Below are 25,043 nucleotides of genomic sequence, written 5' to 3'. Positions count from 1 at the left end.
GGAGGGATAGAAGTAATTAAATGCCGGCCATAGACGGGACGAATATCGGGCGATTTTTTTTTTTTTTTTTTTTTTACCGTTGGTGGTAAAGTCGGCCTATTAAATGACCGATTTTTCTTTTTTTTGTTTTTTTTTTAAATGGCCAGTTTTCGACCCGTCTATGGCCTGCATTAGTCACTGTGGAATTATGACAGAACTCTATAGGCAGAACTTGCAAAGGAGTTTCACTTCTGCCAGTCTTGAACCCAGAACCGTTTTATGACATCTAAGGCTGCCCATACATTATACAATTTTCTTGAGAATTTTGCTTTAGATTTACCAAAAACCATATAATTGGAGGTCAAACCTAAACAACACTTTCAATTGTATCCGATTATGCTGGCCCTTGCACTACATAGGTGAAAGTAAATCTAAAGGAAATTGGGCAGAAATTGGACAGAAATTTGTATAGTGTATGGCCAGCCTAAGTCCGGGGGATAGGAGCTGGAAACTTCAAATCAGAAGTTTCACTGCTAGAATCCAAGAAAGGTATAAAGAGACAGAGAATGAGAGCTCTGATTTCTGCCCTAGGCACCTCCACGGTGACCCTCTAACGAGGCAGTAATAATGAACGGAACATCGGTTATAGAAGCGTTTCAGTATGTAGGTGACTTCTGTTCCTCAAGCGTAAAATTGTTCGGAAAAAAAGGTAATGATGCTTTACCTGCACATTTGTTATATTGTGAAATAAATGATATTGGGAGCACAGGTCAAACTGTTACCAAATCCTGTAAATGAGGACACGAGGAATATTCCGATAAGGAGAAAATAATTATTCATTCAATGACAGTGAGAAACTCTCCATCAAGTGACACTAACTTGTTTGTAAATGGAAGGAACAGCTGCAGCTCCCAGTAAAGATAACAGATCTTCAGTACATAATCTGATCCTATACAGGATACATGACGATAGTATGCACTAAAACATGCGTGCGTTGAGGTGCTCATCATTTACAATGTAACCCCAATCCATTTGTACAGTAGATGATATTGCATCAGCAGTACAACGCACCACTGAGCACGTGTCATGCATTGTGGCGCATTGTTTTGTGGAAAACGCAGCAGGAGCGGTTTTCATGCGTTAAAGCCCAATTGAACTTTCTAGTATGATCGTGTAAAAACATTCATAGGGAGATTTATTAAAACTGGAGCACTCACAGCTGTGCATGGGAGCCAATCAGCTTCTGACTTCAGCTTGTTCAATTAAAGCGGAGCTCCACCCAAAAGGGGAAGTTCTGCTTTAAGGACTGCTCCCCTGCTCCCCATTAAGGATTGGCACCTTTGGGGGGCGGGGCGGGGGCGGGTACCTGAATTTGACAGGTACCCCCTCCCACTTCCAGTCCAATCGGAAGCGGAAATTGTCCTCCCTTCCTGTAGTCTTGTGGGACACGTGACAGGTCCCAGAAGACTACAGGACCATTCATGAAGTGCAGCGCTACTCGCACATGTGCAGTGGGTACCTGGCTGTGAAGCCGCAAGCTATCACAGCCAGGTGCGCACACTGAAGATGCCGGCCTCCAGGAATACAGGACGGCCGGTGAAATGAGCTGCGAGGGACACACCGCGGGACCGAGGGACAGGTAAGTGGCTGTTTTTTAAAAGTCAGCAGCTACAGTTTTTGTTTGTTTTTTACAGGGAGAGTGGAACTTTGCTTTAACCACTTGCCCTCCAGAGCAGGGGTGGACTGACAACTCATGCAGCCCCCAGGCAATAGGAGATCATGGGGCCCCTGTGTCCTTGCCCAAACTCAAAAAAGCCTATAAAAAAGGTACCAGGGGCATCTCATGGGGCCCCCTCCTGACCCCGGGCCCTCGGGCAGTGCCCAAGTTTCTAAATGATCAGTCCACCCCTGCTCCAGAGGATTTCCCCCCTTCCTGACCAGGCCATTTTTTGCGATACAGAGCTGTGTTACTTTAACTGGCAATTGCGCGGTCATGCAACGCTGCACCCAAATGAAATTAATGGGGTTTTTCCCCACAAATAGAGCTTTCTATCGGTGGTATTTGATCACCTCTGCATTTTTATTTTTTGTGCTATAAACAAAAAAAACTGACAATTATGAAAAAAAATATTTTTGACTTTTTGCTATTAAACATGTCCAGTAAAAAAATGTTAAAAATCTAATTTGTCATAAATTTAGGCCAAAATGTATTCTGCTCTGTGTCTTTGCTGAACAAAATCCCAATACGTGTAAATTAATTGGTTTATGTGAAAGTTATAGCGTTTACAAATGGCGGTATAGATCCAGGCTGCTCTGTGCAAAACCACTGCACACAGCAGGTAAGTATAGACGTTTTTTATTTTACAAAAAAAAAAAATGAACCTTTAGCCCGGGTTCACACTTGTGTGGTGCGGTATATCGCATGTGATTCGCACAGGAACCACACCGCATTCCTGTGCAAATCACATGCGATTTGTGTGCGGTGCGATTGGAGCCGTACATTCTGTATGGCACTATTCACAACGCACCCGCGCCAGAAATGTGCAGGACCCATTTTTGGTTCCGCACTAGAATCAGATCGCATGGGTATTCACACCTATGTGATCCGATTCTGCACATCGTACCGCGTTTTGCGGACCGCTTTTGAGGTGTTGTTAACTTAACATACACACCCGCGGCGGTTGAACGGGGCGTGATTATAGTCACAAATAAAAAACATGCAGCGCTAGAGTAGAAGGGTCTGTCTCATGTGATGAAGTGTGACCACCTAGATAGATATAAACGCAGCTAGCATAAAAGTAATGGTCTAAGCAACCTATACTACAACATTCTCCTGGTTAGAAAGGTGTAAATAGTGACATAGGTGTCAAAGTCAATATATCATTGGAGTGACAAAAATAAATCTGTGACATCTGTGGTAGGAAGTGTGGCTGTAGAATGCACTAACCAGATAGCGCAGATAATAGCGCATTGGAGTAAAATGACCCACTCCTGGTCAATGGATCAGGAAACCTGCCGGAGTGGTGGTCGTCTCTGCTGTGGTCACCAGAAACATCTGCATCCTCTCCAGTTGTGGCATTACCAGGTGTCCAGTGGGATAAACGCTCATCCAGTGTGTAGTGGAATCCTTTTGTGTCAGCGACCTCCAGGGGTGCGGTATGCGCTCAAGGAACAGGAATCGCCTTCAGGGCTCAGAAATAAACCCAAAAGAGAGGCTTCCGATAGTGTAATAACTTTTATTAAGGCGTAATAAACAAATGAAGCACTTACAATAAACAATTCCAAAGATGGCCACCCGTATCAAGGTGTGGACCATATGGGTAGTAGTGGTAGGTGAAGTAGCATCTCCCGTGATTATGATGCGGTGCAGAATTCGCACTGAAAACGCTGCAAATTCCGCACCGCATCAGTGTAAACCCGGGCTTAGAATCGCTTTAACTGTGCTATATAAGTACCTGTAATACATAAATAAATAAATAGTTTAGTTGGACTTTGGTGCTTGCAGGACCACCCATGGCTAATCTCTCTTGATTCCTCTCATTCACCAGAGACTAGACCAGAGCCTCTTCCCCGAAGAGTTGGCAGGGGCCCCATCTTTTGCAGCACACTAATAGTTCACATGTGTAAAATAGTAATTGTGTATATTGCTGTTTTGGTTACTGTTTCTAAAATGTTGCAATATTTATAAATGGACAATTACTGTACTTTGTATTATGTAGTACACACTAGTAGTAGTATGGAGTATTGTATCGTGTTAACCATCAGTTAATGCAGAAAGTTTGGAGTTTTTTAAACTCTGTTTGTATGTATGGTACAGAACAAAACACAAAGGGAACATAACAGTCTCGTGAAATCATTTTGCACATGTACACAAGCAAAGCCAGTCAGAATATAGAAGGCATCACATAAAGAAGGATCCAAGTGATCCGTCTGGCAGTACTCGGGTCGTTGGTTCGAATCCCAGCCATGGCACCTCCTGCCTGGAGTTTGCATGTTCTCCCTGTGCCTGCGTGGGTTTCCTCCGGGTACTCCGGTTTCCTCCCACACTCCAAAGACATGCTGGTAGGTTAATTGGCTCCTGTCTAACTTGGCCCTAGTATGTATGAATGTGAGTTAGGGACCTTAGATTGTACGCCCCTTGAGGGTTAGGGACTGATGTGAATGTACAATGTATATGTAAATCACTGCGTAAATTGATGGCGCTGTATAAGTACCTGAAACAAATAAATAAGTAATAGTTAGCCATACCCTAGTACACACAAGCAGTGGCGTCCCAAGGCAGGTGCAGGGGGTTGTGCGCCGCACCAGGTGACACTGACCGCATGGGGTGACACCAGACCCGCTCCACGAAAAGGTAAGTTGTAAAGCAAGCTGACGAGCCCCGCAGGATGGATCGGATCTGCGGATTGTGGAGCATAATGGATCGGACTCTGATCCATTATGCTCAGTCCGCAGATGCGAACCATCCTGAGGGGATCGTCAGCATGAAACCTATATGGGGTGACACCGGACCCGCTCCACGAAAAGGTAAGTTGTAAAGAAAGGTGACAATCCCCGCAGGATGGATCAGATCTGCGGATTGAGCATAATGGATCGGACTCCTATCCATTATGCTCAATCTGCAGATCAGATCCATTCTGCGGTTATTGTTGGAGGGGGTGTCAGCAAGTCTTATTGCACCGGGTGACACCAACCCTAGGGATGCCCCTGCACACAAGTGTAAAATCAAAGTGTGTTCTTTTGGGTTATTGGTGAATGATGATCTGTACAATTGATCAACGGTTTTCTGAAATTTAATGTGATTGAAAAGTCTATTTTGTTTAAATAACGAGCATGTTATACTTACCTGTTTTGTGCAATAGAGTTGTACAGAGCTTCTCCTCTACTGGGGTTCTCTGCCGACACTCCTGGCTCCTCCTCTTCTTGGTTTGCCAGTGCAGGAGGCCGCTTACTATTGTGGCACTCCTTAGGGCTCCATACCTAGCTGCGCTGCCTGCATCCATAGACACACACAGCATGGCCCAGGCCCGCCCCTCACTCTCTTGTCACAGTATTTGACTGACAGCAGGGGGAGCCAATAGCTCCTGCTGCCTTAGCAAAACTTGTGAGATTGGGGAAAGCTGCTACAGACAGGCACAGTGCTGAATCAGATAACTATAAGGGGGGGAGGGGAGTGATGGGGCAATACAGGTACTGGAACAATTTTTACCTTAATGCAAGACTGTTTTAGTTATCATAAATTACCTTCTCATAGGCCTCTCTTTTGGGCCACTGCAGGAGGGGATGGATTCATCCACTTGATTGACTTGGCTTCCCTTTTGCCATGGCCCTCTTTGCACAATTCTTAATGTGCAGTTCAGTTTTGGGCACCAATTCACAAAAAGAACATTGGGGAACTGGAGAAAGTACAGAGAAGGGCAACCAAACTGATAAGAGGCATGGAGGAGCTCAGCTATGAGGAAAGATCAGAGGAACTGAATTTATTCTCTCTTGATACATAAGGGGGGGTATGATCTCCATGTATAATACATAAGGGGGGGTATGATCTCCATGTATAATACATAAGGGGGGATATGATCTCCATGTATAATACATAAGGGGGGGATATGATCTCCATGTATAATACATAAGGGGGATATGATCTCCATGTATAATACATAAGGGGGGATATGATCTCCATGTATAATACATAAGGGGGGATATGATCTCCATGTATAATACATAAGGGGGGATATGATCTCCATGTATAATACATAAGGGGGGTATGATCTCCATGTATAATACATAAGGGGGGATATGATCTCCATGTATAATACATAAGGGGGATATAATCTCCATGTATAATACATAAGGGGGATATGATCTCCATGTATAATACATCAGTGGTTCATGTAGTGAACTCGGTGTAGAGTTATTCACCCTGAGGACATCACAGAGGACAAGGGGGCGCTCTTTACGTCTGAAAAGAGATTTCATCTCCAAATACAGAAAGGTTTCTTCACAGTAAGAGCTGTGAAAATGTGGAATAGATTCCCTCAAGAGTTGGTTCTGGCCAGCTCAGTGGATTTCTTTAAAAAAGTCCTGGATTCTTTCTTAGACACACAGAATATAACTGGATACTAACATTTATTGGTAAAATTGATCCAGGGAATATCCGATTGCCTCTCGGGGAGGAATTTTTTACCCTGCAGGAGCAAATTGGATCATGTTTTGGATGGTTTTTTGCCTTCCTCTGGATCAACTGTGGGTGTAGATTTTTGTCTTTTTTCAACCAGACTATAACTATGTAATTGGTAAGATCCTCGCTGGGTTGACATTTCTGTAAACAATGGTTTTTCACAGCAACAGCCATGGCTTTCTGATTGACTTTTGTCAATAAAAGCGGTCAGACTAATGCATGCAAATTTACTGTCAGTGATTTATCGAGCAATTACTTTTAACATCCGATCAAGTAAATGTATAGAAAAAACCCATTGCATTAGGTAGGAGACGCAGACCACAATGTCTGTTGTGGCTTTTATTGTTTATAAAAACATATTAATGTCTTTGCATTCGTTTTATGTATCCATCATTTTATGTACACAGGAGCGGATCTTCCTCAGTGTCTCCAATTACATCTTTACGGCCATCTTTGTTGTGGAAATGACAATAAAGGTAATGCGGTTAAATCATCATCAATTATTGTACCTAGATAGTGGTGACCAGTCAAAGGTCATTGTTGGTTTTCTAACCAGGGAGGTTCAAGTTTACATACATCTCCGCTCTTCCTATACACAGGTGGTGGCACTCGGTTTCGTCTCAGGAGAGCGAGCGTACCTGCAAAGTAGCTGGAATGTACTAGACGGAGTTCTGGTGTTTGTTTCCATTATTGACATCATCGTGTCCCTAGCCTCTGCAGGTGGTGCCAAGATCCTGGGCATCCTACGGGTTCTGCGTTTGCTAAGGACACTGCGGCCTTTGAGGTAAGGGTTTGCGATCCTGATGCTTAAAGCTGAACTATGGGCAGATACTGTATAAAAGACAAATTTATGCAGCTCTGTAATCATTAACCTCTTGTTGTCCTAAGGCCGTTTAGAAACATACTGGAAGTCAAGGTGTTAGAACAACCTCATGGCTCCAAATTGATAACCTGGAAAGCCTTTTAAAGTGTTGACTATGGACAATTTTGGTTACAGCAATTTTTTGCCATTTCTCGGGAGCATGCCATTTCAAGGCTTGACATGTTTGGTATCTATTTACTCGGCACAACCCCATCTTTTAAATTTTACCCCAAAATTGCGTATTATATGTGATCTGTGTGCACTAAAATTCATGTTTATATATTTTTTCCTGAAAATATAAATATGATAAACAATAGAGCAAATATTGAGCAACAAAACACCATTTTATTCTGCAGGGCCTCTGCTGTCATATATGTAAGTATTTGGGTGCAATTTTCTAACAAAAAAATGCAGATTTTAATGTGTGAGAAAAGTTTAAAAATTGCCCTGGACACAGTTAAAGCTGACCTTCGCCCTCTCTAAGTACTTTAAATAATACCCAAACTTCCTGTAAAACAATAAGGTTTTGAATTTTTTTTTTTCACCCAAAACACTTTTTCTTTCTTCTCGGCTGGCTATTCTTACCTAAGGATCCTTTCACATAGGAGTTCCGTATGTCCATTTTTCATCTGTCCATTTACGTATTAAAAACGGACACCCGTGTATTTCTATGGATTAGCGGATGTAAACGGATGATCAAACCCTATTTTTCTTTCGTAAAAAAAAAAGGAACGGAGGAAAAACGGATGTAAATGGGCATACGGTCCGTTTTTGCATCTATTATTGCATTGGTAAAGGATGTAAAAAACTGATGTAAAAACTGACGGGAAACTGACGGGAAACTGATGTAAGCTGATCCATTTTGTCTTTGAAAAAACGTGACTGAACTGATGAAAAAAAATGGAACGCCCATGTGAAAGGACCCTAAGTGTGAATGACTCCTTCCTCCCTTCCCCAAAGCCTCCTGGGCAAATGTCATATATTCCTGGGCACACTGTGCGCGTGTCAATCTCAGGCACATTGTGCATGTGCAGTGGCACATTAGAGATTCTGTATATAGACCAACAGAACAGGTAGAGCGCAGTCCATGTGTTTTATCTGCTGCTTCTCTGCTAACAGGAAACAGGAACTTTATTATAGGGAAAAGACATTGAATTCTAGCATAGATGAAGCTACAAACTTCTAAACACTGCCATCTACTGGTTAAAGAATATATCTCCACTGAACACTGAATGCTGATGTAATTGTACAAAAATACATGAAAATTGTATACCAACAGCACATCATCAGGGGGCTGAGTGCAGAACCTGGAAGAGACGTTGGGTCCCCTGATGACTTCAGTAATGTAGATGGCAGCACGGGCCCCTGCATACCATGGTGGAGCAGCAGGTTTCACTAGACCGCTGGATTCGCTGGGCATACAAAGCAAACAATCATACAGAAGAGAAAAAAAAAATAAAAGGGGGAGTGAAGTTCCTTTTTAATACATCAATAAAGTGAATGTAAGCCTTTTTTTAAAATAGCAAATATGTTATAATTACCTGCTCTGTGCAATGGTTTTGCACAGAGCAGCCCTGATCCTCCTATTCTGGGGTCCCCCACCAGTGCTCCTCGCTCCTCCCCTCTGCCAAGTGCCCCCATGGCAAGCCACTTGCTATGGGGTCACTCATGCAGGCACGTTCCCAAGCAGGCTTTGTGTGACCATTTATACGCAGAGGGCGGATCAGCCCCACTCCCCGCTCCCTTTTCACTGGCTGTGATTGACATCACTGGGAGCCAATGGGTCCTGCCACGGTCTCTGAGCCAATGAGGAGGGAGAGAGCCTAGAGAGATGCTGCTCTCGTGCACAATGCTGGATCAAGATCGGGCTCAGGTAAGTATTGGGGAGGGGGGACTAGAGGGGATCTGAGCATTGAAGGTTTTTTCCCTTGCAGAGAATCCATTAGCCCCGGTTCACTCTGGTGCGACTTGTCATGTGACTTGACAGATCAAGTTGCATGGCAAGTCGCACCCATTTGTCAGCTATGGAACCATTCACATCAATGCGACTCCAATTTGCACTGACTTTGAAAAAGGTTCCTGCATTATTTTTTGTGATTTCATGTGCGATCTGCATTGACGTCTGTGCATGAAGTCGCACAGATATCCGCAAGCCGCACATGAAGTTGCACTGATCGATGGCTTTGAAATGGTGTTGAAATAGAACTATCTCAAAGCCGCCTTTGGTGTGAATGAGGGCTTACGGTAAAACAGCCTCTGCCTTTACAACCACTTTATATGTATTTGTAAATGCAAGCAATATACTGTAAGTACCTGAATTTGACCTATTATCAGCCTTTTGCAGTCCCTATACAGCAAAGCCCAAAATGGGAGAGCAAAAAGCAGCACAAGGAACCAATCAGATGTGCTGCAAATAGGAGAGAGCAGAGTGCCAAAGAGACAAGCCCATCAGTCTTCTGCTTCGCCTTTTACCATCTAATCCAGGGGTGCTTAACCTGTGGCCCGTTGGCCACCATGTGGCCCTCGGATCCCTCTGATGTGGCCCTCGACCTCAAACTGAAAGCAGGAGTTTTGGTGCACTTTCAGAAAGTGCACCACACTTGTAAGATATAAGAGAAGTCTAGGGCAAAGCACAGCTAACCTGCAGGAAAGCTGCAGGTGCCACAGTGCAACCGTGTGAAAGCAGCCTTATGAATGGCTCAGGACAGTAAGGGCTCATTTACATTTGCGGATTGAGACGTGTTTTTACCACACACCCTCAACTGTCAGGGGTCACAATGGCAACCCCACTCCATGCTCCAGGGGGCCCGTGCGGCCCTCCCTGTCACATTCTGTTTTACACTTGGACAGGAGGGGTGGTGGGGGAGGCATATACAGGAACTGATCCTCTCCATTTCCTCCTGCAACCACTGAAATCCAGCTTATCCTCCTCTCCCTTCCGCCGGCATTCAGAGGCTGCAATAGAAAAATGTTCATTATGCTATTCAAAATAAAAATTTTAAAATTCTGAACCATTTTAATGTGGCCCGCGACTGGTCACCAAATCACTTAGTTGGCCCTCACTCTTTAAAAGGTTGAGCACCCTTGCTCTAATCACAGGCTGGGGGAGGAACAAGACCTGTAAGTGTTACTTATCTGCAGCAGAGAAAAATCAGGTCTCCTGCCCTACCAGACAGGGCTGTCCTGTGTGTCAGAGCAGTGAAAATCTCAGGACTGGATGAACAGAAACACAAATCTTTTGGTGGGTGAATCAGCTCCGATATACTATGTGTGTTTATAATTTATAATTAATTTTCTGAGTGAAACTTTCACTTTTATTTTGTTGCATTAAAAAAAAAAAAAGAAGAAGACTCATACACCTTACCAACCAATCATTGACTTCTGCCCCTCTCTGCCAATCCCTTCACTGGCTTCCACTAACCCAACGTATAAAATTCAAAATACTAATCACAACATACAAAGCCATCCACAACACTGCCCCTAGCTACATCACCAACCTCATCCACAGATATTATTATTATTATACAGGATTTATATGGCGCCAACAGTTTGCTCAGCGCTGTACAATATAAAGGGAGACAATACACTAACAATACAGTTCAATACAAGAGGGTTAGGAGGGCCTGATCCTGGGAGCTTACAATCTAAAGGTTTCATCCAAATCGCCCGCCCTGCTCCTCCCAAGACCTCCTGCTCTCTAGCTCCCACATCACCTCCTCCCATGCTCGCCTCCAGGACTTCTCTCATTCACTGGAACTCCCTACCCCAGTATGTCTGGTCAGCCCCCACCCTGTCTGACTTTAGGCGATCTTTGAAAACTCACTTATTCAAGGAAGCGTACCCCACCTCCACCCAAGAACTGTACTTGAGTCACCTCCATCAGATCATCTCCTGCAGCTATTACATTTTGTACCACCTACCCTTCCTTTAGATTGTAAGCTCCATGAGCAAGGCCCTCACATTCCTTCTGTACTGAAATGTATTGTAATTGTATTGTCTCCCGTTATATTGTAAAGCGCTGTGCAAACTGTTGGCGCTATATAAATCCCTTATAATAATAATAATAAGGAGAGAGGACATTTCTATTGAAGTGGATTACACTTGAAAATAATTACTTCTAGCGTTCTGAAATGTCCTAGTATCCAATGTGGAAAAAAAAAACCTGTCATCTAGCAATGCTAAATATACCTGCCCAAGTCAAGTGTCATGGGATTAGCCTGGACACAGATGACCGGTCTAATGCCTCGTGCAGCTGGTGTGCCGGTGAATGACATTGATTAGCCTCCTCTAGACATACCGCTGCGTCCCCGCGTCTGAACTAAAACCTGCCCTGATCAGGCGTTGTGTACACTTCTCCCTCACGTGGCACCGGCTTCTCCTCCTCTAATGGGATGCTTCAGGTCCGCTCTGTATTTTGACATAAATGATCCTAATTTTATTGTCAAGGGCAAAAAACGCAGTTGCTAGCCAGAATCCCTCCGTATTACACTAATGTCATTTTTCAGCTCTGTCACGTACGCCTCAAAAAAAAAAAAAGCTGACATAAAAATAGGCTTTTAATGTTTCCAGGAAAGAATAAATTATGTATAGACGGGGCACAGTCAGGGTCATGCGACAGCTGATGGATAGTTGGCACGGCCCCCCCCTTCCCCTATCCCAGGTCTGACAGCGGGGAATTAACGGCCATGGTGTGCCAAACTCAGTCGCCTTCCTGAAAGTAGTTCCACTAGATCTTGGCGTTTTTCATTTTCTTGGAAAGAGTAGCGTACTCGGTAGTAAAAAGATGTCAGGCTTCTTGAAGCAAATTACTATTCTGGAAGAGAATGCATTTATTCAAGGGGCACCCGGCCAAAAACTATTTGAAAGGCTCTGAGACTTTGTGTTTTTTTTCTTTATTACTTCTAGAAGCTTGTAGATATGTAAGTCAAGGCCGATGGTTCCTTTACTGTTGCTCGTTGGCCTTAACAACCAGCAGAAATCGTTGATTTCTAGGGTCAGGGAACCATTGCAACAGACGTTATACAGCAGTGAATAGTGTATTGTTGTCATTATTAACCACATGTTAAAGAGTAACTCCACTTTTGTGAAAAAAAACTTTGCCCTGTGGGCATTCTATGTACATTGCAGCAGGCGCGGACTGACAACTCATGGGGCCCCCGGGCACTAGGGGATCATGGAGCCCCTGTGTCCTTGCCCAAACGCTCAACCTTTCGAAGAGCGAGGGCCACTTAAGTGATTTGGTAAATGGCCGTGGCCCACAATTAAATCAAAAAGTTCAGAATTTAGAATTTTTTATCTTGAATAACATTTTCCTCCTGCTGCTTTCAGCAGTTGTGGGAGAAAAATGCAGAGGATTGATTCCAGTATACTGCATGCCGCCGCCGCCCTTTCTGACCAAGTGTAAAACAGAATGTGACAGGGAGGTCACATGGGCCCCCTAGTGCATGGGCCGGGGTTGCCATTGCGACCTCTGGCACAGGGGCGGACTGACAACTCATGGGGCCCCCGGTCAATAGGGGATCATGGGGCCCCTGTGTCCTTGCCCAAACTCAAAAAAGCCTATGAAAAAGGTACAAGGGGCATCTTTTGGGGCCCCCTACTGACCCCGGGCCCTCGGGCAGTGCCCGAGTTTCCAAATGGTCAGTCCGCCCCTGCATTGCAGGGATTTTAACAAACTTTATTTCTGATTCCTAACTTTTGTTATTCTGAAGAAATAGCTGTCTTTCTGTGTCCATGTGCAAAATAAATGTGAATGGGAGAGTCTGTATAAACATTAATTATATGCTGCACATGCAGGGTTTTAATGAGGAAAGCTGCAGGGTCTGCATCCCTTAGATGTGCTTTCCCCACTAAAAATGAAATTTTTGTTGCAGGGGATGCCCAAAATTTGACTTATCTATCTTAGTCCAGACTTCTGGGAAAAAACAGTGAGCACACGCAGGAGATTATTTTTCTAGGGGGCATTCTGTACACCATCTGTGTACAGAATGCCTCCAGGTTGCCATATTGTATTGCATTTTACAGAAAATTACAGTGCTGCATTTTAAAAGAGAAAGGTCATTTTTAATAACATTCAATTACAATAAGACTTACAACACAATGGTATACTGTATGCTTAATTATTATTTATTTTAATTTGCTATCTTTTCCTCCACAAATGTGAAGTTACCTCTTAAAATCTTCATTTACGGCTAGAAAATCACTTAAAACTCTCATAACATGATATATTTTCTAAACGCAGAGGCTCTGGAGGATATAAAGATAGTAGTCTCAATTTTTTATGTCACACAATATGTGCGTAACTGTTTTTCAAATCTATATTTTCAGGAAAGAAAACAGCAAAATGAATTTTTAATGCACACAAACACAATTTGATTCAAATTTTTTGCACAAAATAAAAGAGGAGGTAGAGTCGAGTAAATAGATATCAAATATGTTGGGTATCACAAAATGGTGAAAAATTATGGTACGCAAAATTATCAATAGTGGAGGTTTAAAAGCCTTTATAGCTCATCTGTATAGCATAAACCATATGGGTCAATGATGGACCTTGCTTTAACTCTGATGTTTGCAGTGATCTATAACATGTGTGACACAGTGCTGTTTGCATACACGTGTGCACCCTTCGCATTGTTTTTGGGTGTTAGAGGGGTGACTGAGTTACTTTGACATTTTTGTATTATTAATTTTTTTGTAATTGTATTTTTCCAATTTTTTTCTTTAACTTTATTGCTGTCAAACTGGCTAACAAGCCCCCTATGTGATAGCATTGAACAGGTGACAGGTTCTCTTTATGGAGACATCAGGGGTCTATTAGACCCTTAGGGGTTTATTTACTAAAGCTGGAGAGTCCAAAATCAGACTCCCCTCTGCATAGAAACCAATCAGCTTCTAACCTCAGCTTGTTCAATGAAGCTTTGGCAATGAAACCTGGAAGCTGATTGGTTTCTATGCAGAAGGGAGTCTGGTTTTGGACTCTCCAGCTTTAGTAAATAAACCCCTTAATGTCTCTCCTGCCCTCTGCACCAGATGTTTAAGCAAACATGCTTGATGTGTTGTACACCTGGCATTTGAGTCCAGGATTTGTTGCTGTCATCAAAGGTGGGTGGAGTGAAGGATGGAGAAAGTAGGTGCCAGGCCACATCTTTGATGGCGCTAGCTTCAGTGCGAGTAGATGTAGGATGGTGGATAATTGTACAGTGGGCAGAGGTACACATTGCTGTATCCATTTCCTGATCTTCTCTGCTTTGTGTGAAGCCAGAAGTGGTCAACTAATTATAACTGGCCACTCCTGGCTTCACATGGGGGTCCCATGAGTTGTCAGTCCGCCCCTGACCCTGGCCCATGAGCTAGGGGGTCCATGCGGCCTTCTTGTCACATTCTGTTTTACACTTGGACATGACTTGTGTAGAACAGATGTCCCCCAAACCAATGGCTACTAGGGCATTCTCCAAACGCAGTTCCCCCACCTCTTAGTTATACAAATAAAGGAGACCAAACCATCAAATAGAGTAAAATGGCCATCGCAGCCTTTTATTAACAATTCAACTTCAAATAACACAAACATTCCTGAAAACAGAAACATAACAGTAAAAGCTTGTTGGTCTTTGAAGGCACAAAACACATACCGTTATTCCCTGTAGAACCTTAACCGTAATAATAAGCCTCCAGCCACACCACACCGGCTCGGAGACAAAACACACAATCCGCAGTGCACTACCTTCACATTCCAGGTAAACCTTCGTTAACAGGAATTATTATTATTAGAGATGAGCGAATCGAAGTATCCGAAGTGGAATTCGAGTCGAATATCGGAAAAATTTCGATTCGTGCCGAATCCGAAAAACAGCCTAATTCGGACGCGCGAATCGAAATTTTTCCGAAAATGGCGGCTGACATGTGCGGCGACGGAGCGGGGATGTCGGGGAAGGCGCGCAGACAAGGCGCGCTGCCCCATAATGCATTCCTCAACGACATGTGATCGCATCAGCCAATCAGCAGCCAGCCAGCCAGCACTGTGTAATGGTCGAGGTATATATAGCGGCCATTTTGGAAATCTTCATTTGCCTGCAGTCATTGAACAGAGGCAGACCGCTCTGTACTAGGGACAGGGACAGAGTTAGGGCCACAGAAACGAGAATTGGGGACAGAGAGAAGTTACTTAGGGACAGAGAACCATTACTCAGGGACACAGACTTGTTAATGAGGGCCACAGAATCGTTATTTAGGGACAAAGAAACGCTAGTTAGGGCCACAGAATTCATACTCAGGGACAGACAGAATTTTCACTCAGTGCCAGAGAATTGTTACTTAGGGCCACAGAAACGTTATTAGGGCCACAGAATTTTTACTCAGGGACAGACAGAATTGTTACTGAGTGCCAGAGAATTGTTACTCAGGGACAGACAGAATTGTTACTGAGTGCCAGAGAATTCTTACTCAGGGCCACAGAATTCATACTCAGGGACAGACAGAATTGTTACTCAGGGACAGACAGAATTGTTACTGAGTGCCAGAGAATTGTTACTCAGGGACAGACAGAATTGTTACTGAGTGCCAGAGAATTGTTACTCAGGGACAGACAGAATTGTTACTGAGTGCCAGAGAATTGTTACTCAGGGACAGACAGAATTGTTACTGAGTGCCAGAGAATTGTTACTCAGGGACAGACAGAATTGTTACTGAGTGCCAGAGAATTGTTACTCAGGGACAGACAGAATTGTTACTGAGTGCCAGAGAATTGTTACTCGCACAGACACAAAATTGTTACTTGCACAGACACAGAATTGTTACTCGCACAGACACAGAATTGTTACTCAGGGCCACAGAATTCATACTCAGGGACAGACAGAATTGTTACTGAGTGCCAGAGAATTGTTACTCAGGGACAGACAGAATTGTTACTGAGTGCCAGAGAATTGTTACTCAGGGACAGACAGAATTGTTACTGAGTGCCAGAGAATTGTTACTCGCACAGACACAAAATTGTTACTTGCACAGACACAGAATTGTTACTCGCACAGACACAGAATTGTTACTCAGGGCCACAGAATTCATACTCAGGGACAGACAGAATTGTTACTGAGTGCCAGAGAATTGTTACTTAGGGACAGACAGAATTGTTACTGAGTGCCAGAGAATTGTTACTCAGGGACAGACAGAATTGTTACTGAGTGCCAGAGAATTGTTACTCGCACAGACACAAAATTGTTACTTGCACAGACACAGAATTGTTACTCGCACAGACACAGAATTGTTACTCAGGGCCACAGAATTCATACTCAGGGACAGACAGAATTGTTACTGAGTGCCAGAGAATTGTTACTCAGGGACAGACAGAATTGTTACTGAGTGCCAGAGAATTGTTACTCAGGGACAGACAGAATTGTTACTGAGTGCCAGAGAATTGTTACTCGCACAGACACAAAATTGTTACTTGCACAGACACAGAATTGTTACTCGCACAGACACAGAATTGTTACTCAGGGCCACAGAATTCATACTCAGGGACAGACAGAATTGTTACTGAGTGCCAGAGAATTGTTACTCAGGGACAGACAGAATTGTTACTGAGTGCCAGAGAATTGTTACTCAGGGACAGACAGAATTGTTACTGAGTGCCAGAGAATTGTTACTCAGGGACAGACAGAATTGTTACTGAGTGCCAGAGAATTGTTACTCGCACAGACACAAAATTGTTACTTGCACAGACACAGAATTGTTACTCGCACAGACACAGAATTGTTACTCAGGGCCACAGAATTCATACTCAGGGACAGACAGAATTGTTACTGAGTGCCAGAGAATTGTTACTCAGGGACAGACAGAATTGTTACTGAGTGCCAGAGAATTGTTACTCGCACAGACACAAAATTGTTACTTGCACAGACACAGAATTGTTACTCGCACAGACACAGAATTGTTACTCAGGGCCACAGAATTCATACTCAGGGACAGACAGAATTGTTACTGAGTGCCAGAGAATTGTTACTCAGGGACAGACAGAATTGTTACTGAGTGCCAGAGAATTGTTACTCAGGGACAGACAGAATTGTTACTGAGTGCCAGAGAATTGTTACTCGCACAGACACAAAATTGTTACTTGCACAGACACAGAATTGTTACTCGCACAGACACAGAATTGTTACTCAGGGCCACAGAATTCATACTCAGGGACAGACAGAATTGTTACTGAGTGCCAGAGAATTGTTACTCAGGGACAGACAGAATTGTTACTGAGTGCCAGAGAATTGTTACTCAGGGACAGACAGAATTGTTACTGAGTGCCAGAGAATTGTTACTCGCACAGACACAAAATTGTTACTTGCACAGACACAGAATTGTTACTCGCACAGACACAGAATTGTTACTCAGGGCCACAGAATTCATACTCAGGGACAGACAGAATTGTTACTGAGTGCCAGAGAATTGTTACTTAGGGACAGACAGAATTGTTACTGAGTGCCAGAGAATTGTTACTCAGGGACAGACAGAATTGTTACTGAGTGCCAGAGAATTGTTACTCGCACAGACACAAAATTGTTACTTGCACAGACACAGAATTGTTACTCGCACAGACACAGAATTGTTACTCAGGGCCACAGAATTCATACTCAGGGACAGACAGAATTGTTACTGAGTGCCAGAGAATTGTTACTCAGGGACAGACAGAATTGTTACTGAGTGCCAGAGAATTGTTACTCAGGGACAGACAGAATTGTTACTGAGTGCCAGAGAATTGTTACTCGCACAGACACAAAATTGTTACTTGCACAGACACAGAATTGTTACTCGCACAGACACAGAATTGTTACTCAGGGCCACAGAATTCATACTCAGGGACAGACAGAATTGTTACTGAGTGCCAGAGAATTGTTACTCAGGGACAGACAGAATTGTTACTGAGTGCCAGAGAATTGTTACTCAGGGACAGACAGAATTGTTACTGAGTGCCAGAGAATTGTTACTCGCACAGACACAAAATTGTTACTTGCACAGACACAGAATTGTTACTCGCACAGACACAGAATTGTTACTCAGGGCCACAGAATTCATACTCAGGGACAGACAGAATTGTTACTGAGTGCCAGAGAATTGTTACTCAGGGACAGACAGAATTGTTACTGAGTGCCAGAGAATTGTTACTCAGGGACAGACAGAATTGTTACTGAGTGCCAGAGAATTGTTACTCGCACAGACACAAAATTGTTACTTGCACAGACACAGAATTGTTACTCGCACAGACACAGAATTGTTACTCAGGGCCACAGAATTCATACTCAGGGACAGACAGAATTGTTACTGAGTGCCAGAGAATTGTTACTTAGGGACAGACAGAATTGTTACTGAGTGCCAGAGAATTGTTACTCAGGGACAGACAGAATTGTTACTGAGTGCCAGAGAATTGTTACTCGCACAGACACAAAATTGTTACTTGCACAGACACAGAATTGTTACTCGCACAGACACAGAATTGTTACTCAGGGCCACAGAATTCATACTCAGGGACAGACAGAATTGTTACTGAGTGCCAGAGAATTGTTACTCAGGGACAGACAGAATTGTTACTGAGTGCCAGAGAATTGTTACTCAGGGACAGACAGAATTGTTACTGAGTGCCAGAGAATTGTTACTCGCACAGACACAAAATTGTTACTTGCACAGACACAGAATTGTTACTCGCACAGACACAGAATTGTTACTCAGGGCCACAGAATTCATACTCAGGGACAGACAGAATTGTTACTGAGTGCCAGAGAATTGTTACTTAGGGACAGACAGAATTGTTACTGAGTGCCAGAGAATTGTTACTCAGGGACAGACAGAATTGTTACTGAGTGCCAGAGAATTGTTACTCGCACAGACACAAAATTGTTACTTGCACAGACACAGAATTGTTACTCGCACAGACACAGAATTGTTACTCAGGGCCACAGAATTCATACTCAGGGACAGACAGAATTGTTACTGAGTGCCAGAGAATTGTTACTCAGGGACAGACAGAATTGTTACTGAGTGCCAGAGAATTGTTACTCAGGGACAGACAGAATTGTTACTGAGTGCCAGAGAATTGTTACTCGCACAGACACAAAATTGTTACTTGCACAGACACAGAATTGTTACTCGCACAGACACAGAATTGTTACTCAGGGCCACAGAATTCATACTCAGGGACAGACAGAATTGTTACTGAGTGCCAGAGAATTGTTACTCAGGGACAGACAGAATTGTTACTGAGTGCCAGAGAATTGTTACTCAGGGACAGACAGAATTGTTACTGAGTGCCAGAGAATTGTTACTCAGGGACAGACAGAATTGTTACTGAGTGCCAGAGAATTGTTACTCGCACAGACACAAAATTGTTACTTGCACAGACACAGAATTGTTACTCGCACAGACACAGAATTGTTACTCAGGGCCACAGAATTCATACTCGGGGACAGACAGAATTGTTACTGAGTGCCAGAGAATTGTTACTCAGGGACAGACAGAATTGTTACTGAGTGCCAGAGAATTGTTACTCGCACAGACACAAAATTGTTACTTGCACAGACACAGAATTGTTACTCGCACAGACACAGAATTGTTACTCAGGGCCACAGAATTCATACTCAGGGACAGACAGAATTGTTACTGAGTGCCAGAGAATTGTTACTCAGGGACAGACAGAATTGTTACTGAGTGCCAGAGAATTGTTACTCAGGGACAGACAGAATTGTTACTGAGTGCCAGAGAATTGTTACTCAGGGACAGACAGAATTGTTACTGAGTGCCAGAGAATTGTTACTCGCACAGACACAAAATTGTTACTTGCACAGACACAGAATTGTTACTCGCACAGACACAGAATTGTTACTCAGGGCCACAGAATTCATACTCAGGGACAGACAGAATTGTTACTGAGTGCCAGAGAATTGTTACTCAGGGACAGACAGAATTGTTACTGAGTGCCAGAGAATTGTTACTCAGGGACAGACAGAATTGTTACTGAGTGCCAGAGAATTGTTACTCGCACAGACACAAAATTGTTACTTGCACAGACACAGAATTGTTACTCGCACAGACACAGAATTGTTACTCGCACAGACACAGAATTGTTACTCAGGGCCACAGAATTCATACTCAGGGACAGACAGAATTGTTACTGAGTGCCAGAGAATTGTTACTCAGGGACACCTAATCGTTGAATTAAATAGTATGTCAGACAACATGCAGAGGAGTGGCAGAGGAGGCAATGTTTTAGGAGCGAGCAGACGTGGCAGCAGAGGAAGGGGTCGAGGCAGCAGTATTCGCAGCCAGAGGCCAGTGCTCCCGGTGTCATCCAGCGGTCGTGTCTCCACCGACAACCCTGCCGTCATTGATTGGTTGGCTCGGTCGTCTTCCTCTTCCCAGGTCACCTCTGACACCTACAGCCAACGGTCGGTGGGTACGTCAGACACAACCGTTAGTTGGCATGGCCCGGGACCAAGCCCACTGAAATCACGTGTCCTCTACCTGCCCCTGTCCTTTGCTGTTCCCTCACCAAGCGAAGTATCGCATGCTGTGGGCTCAGCCCCACTGTACAGTGAGGAAGAGCTAACAGAGGGCGGTCAGGAACGGGGGGAGACATCGGCCTTTTCAGCAGCCAAGCGAACAAGTACTGGCGAGGAGAGTGGCTCGGTAGCCGGTCTAGAGACAGGTCTGTCTCCTGACCCAGACGCAGCCGAGGGGGCTAGTAGTGAGGCGGAGACCCTACTTGATGATGAGGAGGTTGATCGCACTTGGCAGCCTCGTCGTCATCAGGCAATTTCTTCCGCATCATCAGGAGAAGAGGGTGGCAGCTTGGCAGCGAGCAAAACAGTCGGTGGGTTGCCCAGGAGACAGCAGCAGGGTCGCATCAGTGTCAGTGGAGCCAAACGTCCACGGAGTAGAGCACCAGCTCCACTGCAGCCTACCACCACGGCCAGTAGTGGTGCCGGTGTGCACGGAGGAAGTAGCAGTCAGCCAGTGAAGAGTAGCGGGGGCAAAGTTTCCTACTCGGTGGTGTGGCAATTTTTCCTCAAGCCGCCCGAGGAAGTAAACGTAGCCGTATGTCGACTATGTGGCCAGAAATGCAAGCGTGGCCAGGGGGCCCATGTTGGGACTACAGCGTTGCGTCAGCATATGCAGCGTCACCATTCGGTGGCCTGGGAAAACCGTGATAAACATACGGCGGTTCTGCCTGCCCCAGCCCCCGCTCCATCACCCGCTCCGTTACTTGCTCCGTCACCCGACGTCGTCAATCGCCCTCTATCAGCCAGTCAAGGCTCCAACACCTCTGCTGAGGGGAGTTGTCGCTCATTGGCATCTTCCGCTCGTTCAGATGCTCCTTCTCCTGCTACTCCTCTTCTCGGATTCCGTCAACAGTCTTTCTTGGAATCCGTATCCAAGAGACAACAGTTTGCGAGCACGCACCCGACGGTGCAAAAGCTGAACGTCCTCCTGTCCAAGTTGCTGGTGCTGCAGTCCCTCCCTTTCCAACTGGTGGACTCAGCACCTTTCCGAGAAATGATGGCTTGTGCCGCGCCGCGGTGGAGAGTGCCAAGCCGTCATTTCTTTGCCCAAAAGGCAGTGCCAGCCCTGCATTCACATGTAGAAGAGATGGTGGGCCAGTCTTTGAGCATGTCGGTCTCTGCCAAAGTGCACGGCAGCGCCGACGTGTGGAGCTGTAACTACGGTCAGGGACAGTACATGTCATTTACGGCCCACTGGGTGAACGTGGTGCCGGCACAGCCGCACCAGCAACTTGGACAGGTCACGACGCTTTTGCCTCCACGTTTGCACGTCCTTGGTCCAGCAAGCATGTCCGCCTCTACCACCTCTTTTTCCGCCGTGTCCTCAGCCGCCACCCCCGTGCCAAGTCCCATTACCCGACCGGCATATCACATGTGCAGGGCGCAACGGTGTCACGCTGTGCTGCACCTGGTATGCCTTGGCGAACGTAGTCACACAGGGGAGGAACTGCTGAGTGTAATGAACAGAGAAATCGACAGATGGCTGTCTCCGCGCAAACTAAAAATTGGAACCATGTTGACTGACAACGGAAAGAACATGGTGTCTGCTCTGCGTCAAGGAAGGTTGTGCCATGCGCCATGCATGGCTCACGTGTTCAATCTGGTTGTCAAGCGGTTCCTAAAATCCACCATCCCACTGCAAGACATCCTTAAAATGTCACGTAAACTGTGCATGCATTTCAGCCATTCCTACACCGCAAAGAACACCCTCATTGAGCTGCAGCGGCAGAACGGAATTCCACAGCATCGCCTGATCTGCGACGTTGCAACAAGGTGGAATTCAACCCTACACATGTTAGACCGCCTTTACGAGCAGCGAAAGGCCATCACCGATTTCCTGATGTTACAAGCGGATAAAGGTACTCCCCTGTGTAACTTAGATGTCAGCCATTGGCAGCTCATGCGTGACACCTGCCGCTTGCTCAGGCCCTTTGAGGAGGCCACGCTATTCGTGAGTCGGCAGGACTATGGGATGAACGACGTCATTCCTCTGTTGCACGTCCTGGAACAAATGCTGTTAACAATGGCTGGTCAGGGTGCGGTAGACGTGGCGCACAGATCTCAACGCCACATGACCCCTGTGGGGGCAGGACAGGAAGAAGAGGAGGAGGTAGAGGAGGACATTTGTGCTCAGGAATTATTGAGTGAAATGGGTGGTTTTTCCACTCAGCGGACAGGAGTGGAGGAGCAGGAGCATCTGGTAGAGGAGGAGGAGGAGGAGACAGAGGACCCAGACGCACCGTGGCAGTATGCTGTGGAGATGGAGGCAGGGAGTCCCTCGCATTCCTTGGCACAAATGGCCCATAGCATGCTCGGTTGCTTGTGTAGCGACAGCCGAATAATAACCATCAGACAGAGGGATGACTTTTGGCTGTCCACCTTGTTGGACCCTCGCTACCGGTCCAAAATGGTGGCCTTTTTCACACCTGCTGAGAGGGAGGCCAAAATTACGTACTATAAAAACCACCTATGTAGTCAGTTGGTCTCTGCCTTTGTGCGCCAACGTCCATCCTCAGACACTGTGGGCCCTGTGCGCTCGCATTCCGCTGGCATGGCAGCAGGGGAGGGGTGGGGTGGTAGGAGCAGTGGCAGCTCCACCAGCAGTGGCTGCCTCAGTCTGCAGTCGATGATGAGTAGCTTTCTTCACCAGCGCAGTGAGGAAACTACTAACCAGCCGCAGCAGCAGCAGCAGCATCAGGTGGACCTGGAGCAGGAGCTCAAACAACAGGCTTGGGCCTACTTGGACAGCACCCTGCCAACCGAGGTAGACAATCCCCTTGACTACTGGGCAACGAAACTTGACCTTTGGCCCCAACTAGCTGAATTTGCCCTTGAAAGGCTGTCATGCCCGGCCAGTAGCGTGGCATCGGAGCGCGTGTTTAGTGCGGCAGGAGGTATTGTAACTCCGCGGAGGACACGACTGTCCACCCAAAGTGTGGAGAGACTCACGTTTGTGAAAATGAATCAGGCGTGGATTAGTCTGGATTTCAAACCACCAGTTCCTGACACAACTGACTAAATCCGCCATGAATCATGCCTCAAACATGTGCCACTTTCAGGTCTCCTCACACTGCTGGTGTGTTTAATTTTTTGAGATAGGGTGCTGGCAGATTACGGGCCTCCTATAGCTGCTGCCAGGCCCCTAATCTGCCATAGGCCCCTATATACCGCCTCCTCATGCTGCTGCTAGGTCCAGAGTCTCTCATGGGTCCCTGTACGGCCTCCCATTGCTGCTGTCTCCATCGCCACACTCTGCTGCCATGTGCCACTTTCAGGTCTCTTCACACTGCTGGTGTGTTTAATTTTTTGACATAGGGTGCAGGCAGATTACGGGCCTCACATAGCTGCTGCCAGGCCCCTAATCTGCCATGGGCCCCTATATACCGCCTCCTCATGCTGCTGCCAAGTCTAGAGTCTGTCATGGGTCCCTGTACGGCCTCCCATTGCTGCTGTCTCCATCGCCACACTCTGCTGCCATGTGCCACTTTCAGGTCTCTTCACACTGCTGGTGTGTTAAATTTTTTGACATAGGGTGCAGGCAGATTACGGGCCTCACATAGCTGCTGCCAGGCCCCTAATCTGCCATGGGCCCCTATATACCGCCTCCCCATGCTGCTGCCAAGTCTAGAGTCTGTCATGGGTCCCTGTACGGCCTCCCATTGCTGCTGTCTCCATCGCCACACTCTGCTGCCATGTGCCACTTTCAGGTCTCTTCACACTGCTGGTGTGTTAAATTTTTTGACATAGGGTGCAGGCAGATTACGGGCCTCACATAGCTGCTGCCAGGCCCCTAATCTGCCATGGGCCCCTATATACCGCCTCCTCATGCTGCTGCCAAGTCTAGAGTCTGTCATGGGTCCCTGTACGGCCTCCCATTGCTGCTGTCTCCATCGCCACACTCTGCTGCCATGTGCCACTTTCAGGTCTCTTCACACTGCTGGTGTGTTAAATTTTTTGACATAGGGTGCAGGCAGATTACGGGCCTCACATAGCTGCTGCCAGGCCCCTAATCTGCCATGGGCCCCTATATACCGCCTCCTCATGCTGCTGCCAAGTCCAGAGTCTCTCATGGGTCCCTGTACGGCCTCCCATTGCTGCTGTCTCCATCGCCACACTCTGCTGCCATGTGCCACTTTCAGGTCTCTTCACACTGCTGGTGTGTTAAATTTTTTGACATAGGGTGCAGGCAGATTACGGGCCTCACATAGCTGCTGCCAGGCCCCTAATCTGCCATGGGCCCCTATATACCGCCTCCTCATGCTGCTGCCAAGTCTAGAGTCTGTCATGGGTCCCTGTACGGCCTCCCATTGCTGCTGTCTCCATCGCCACACTCTGCTGCCATGTGCCACTTTCAGGTCTCTTCACACTGCTGGTGTGTTAAATTTTTTGACATAGGGTGCAGGCAGATTACGGGCCTCACATAGCTGCTGCCAGGCCCCTAATCTGCCATGGGCCCCTATATACCGCCTCCTCATGCTGCTGCCAAGTCCAG

The 25,043-nt window shown here is 45.8% G+C and overlaps 1 protein-coding gene across 4 annotated transcripts in view; it reads left to right on the top strand.

Moving 5' to 3' along the window:
- The window catches only part of CACNA1H (calcium voltage-gated channel subunit alpha1 H), a 710,377-nt gene that overhangs the window by 580,282 nt on the left and 105,052 nt on the right, over positions 1–25,043 (top strand). For all 4 annotated transcript variants that reach the window (XM_089656030.1, XM_089656029.1, XM_089656027.1 and 1 more), the window contains 2 exons: positions 6,565–6,633; positions 6,757–6,941. In XM_089656030.1, coding sequence (XP_089512156.1) covers positions 6,565–6,633; positions 6,757–6,941 — 254 coding nt within the window. The remainder of the gene's footprint in view (positions 1–6,564; positions 6,634–6,756; positions 6,942–25,043) is intronic.

The sequence above is a fragment of the Staurois parvus genome, unplaced genomic scaffold (assembly GCF_062004578.1).
Source record: "Staurois parvus isolate SC_StPar_1 unplaced genomic scaffold, SC_StPar_1.0 ptg000882l, whole genome shotgun sequence".
Lineage (NCBI taxonomy): Eukaryota > Metazoa > Chordata > Amphibia > Anura > Ranidae > Staurois > Staurois parvus.
Note: the sequence above shows the minus strand (reverse complement) of the source record. Positions and strands in the feature narration are given on the sequence as shown.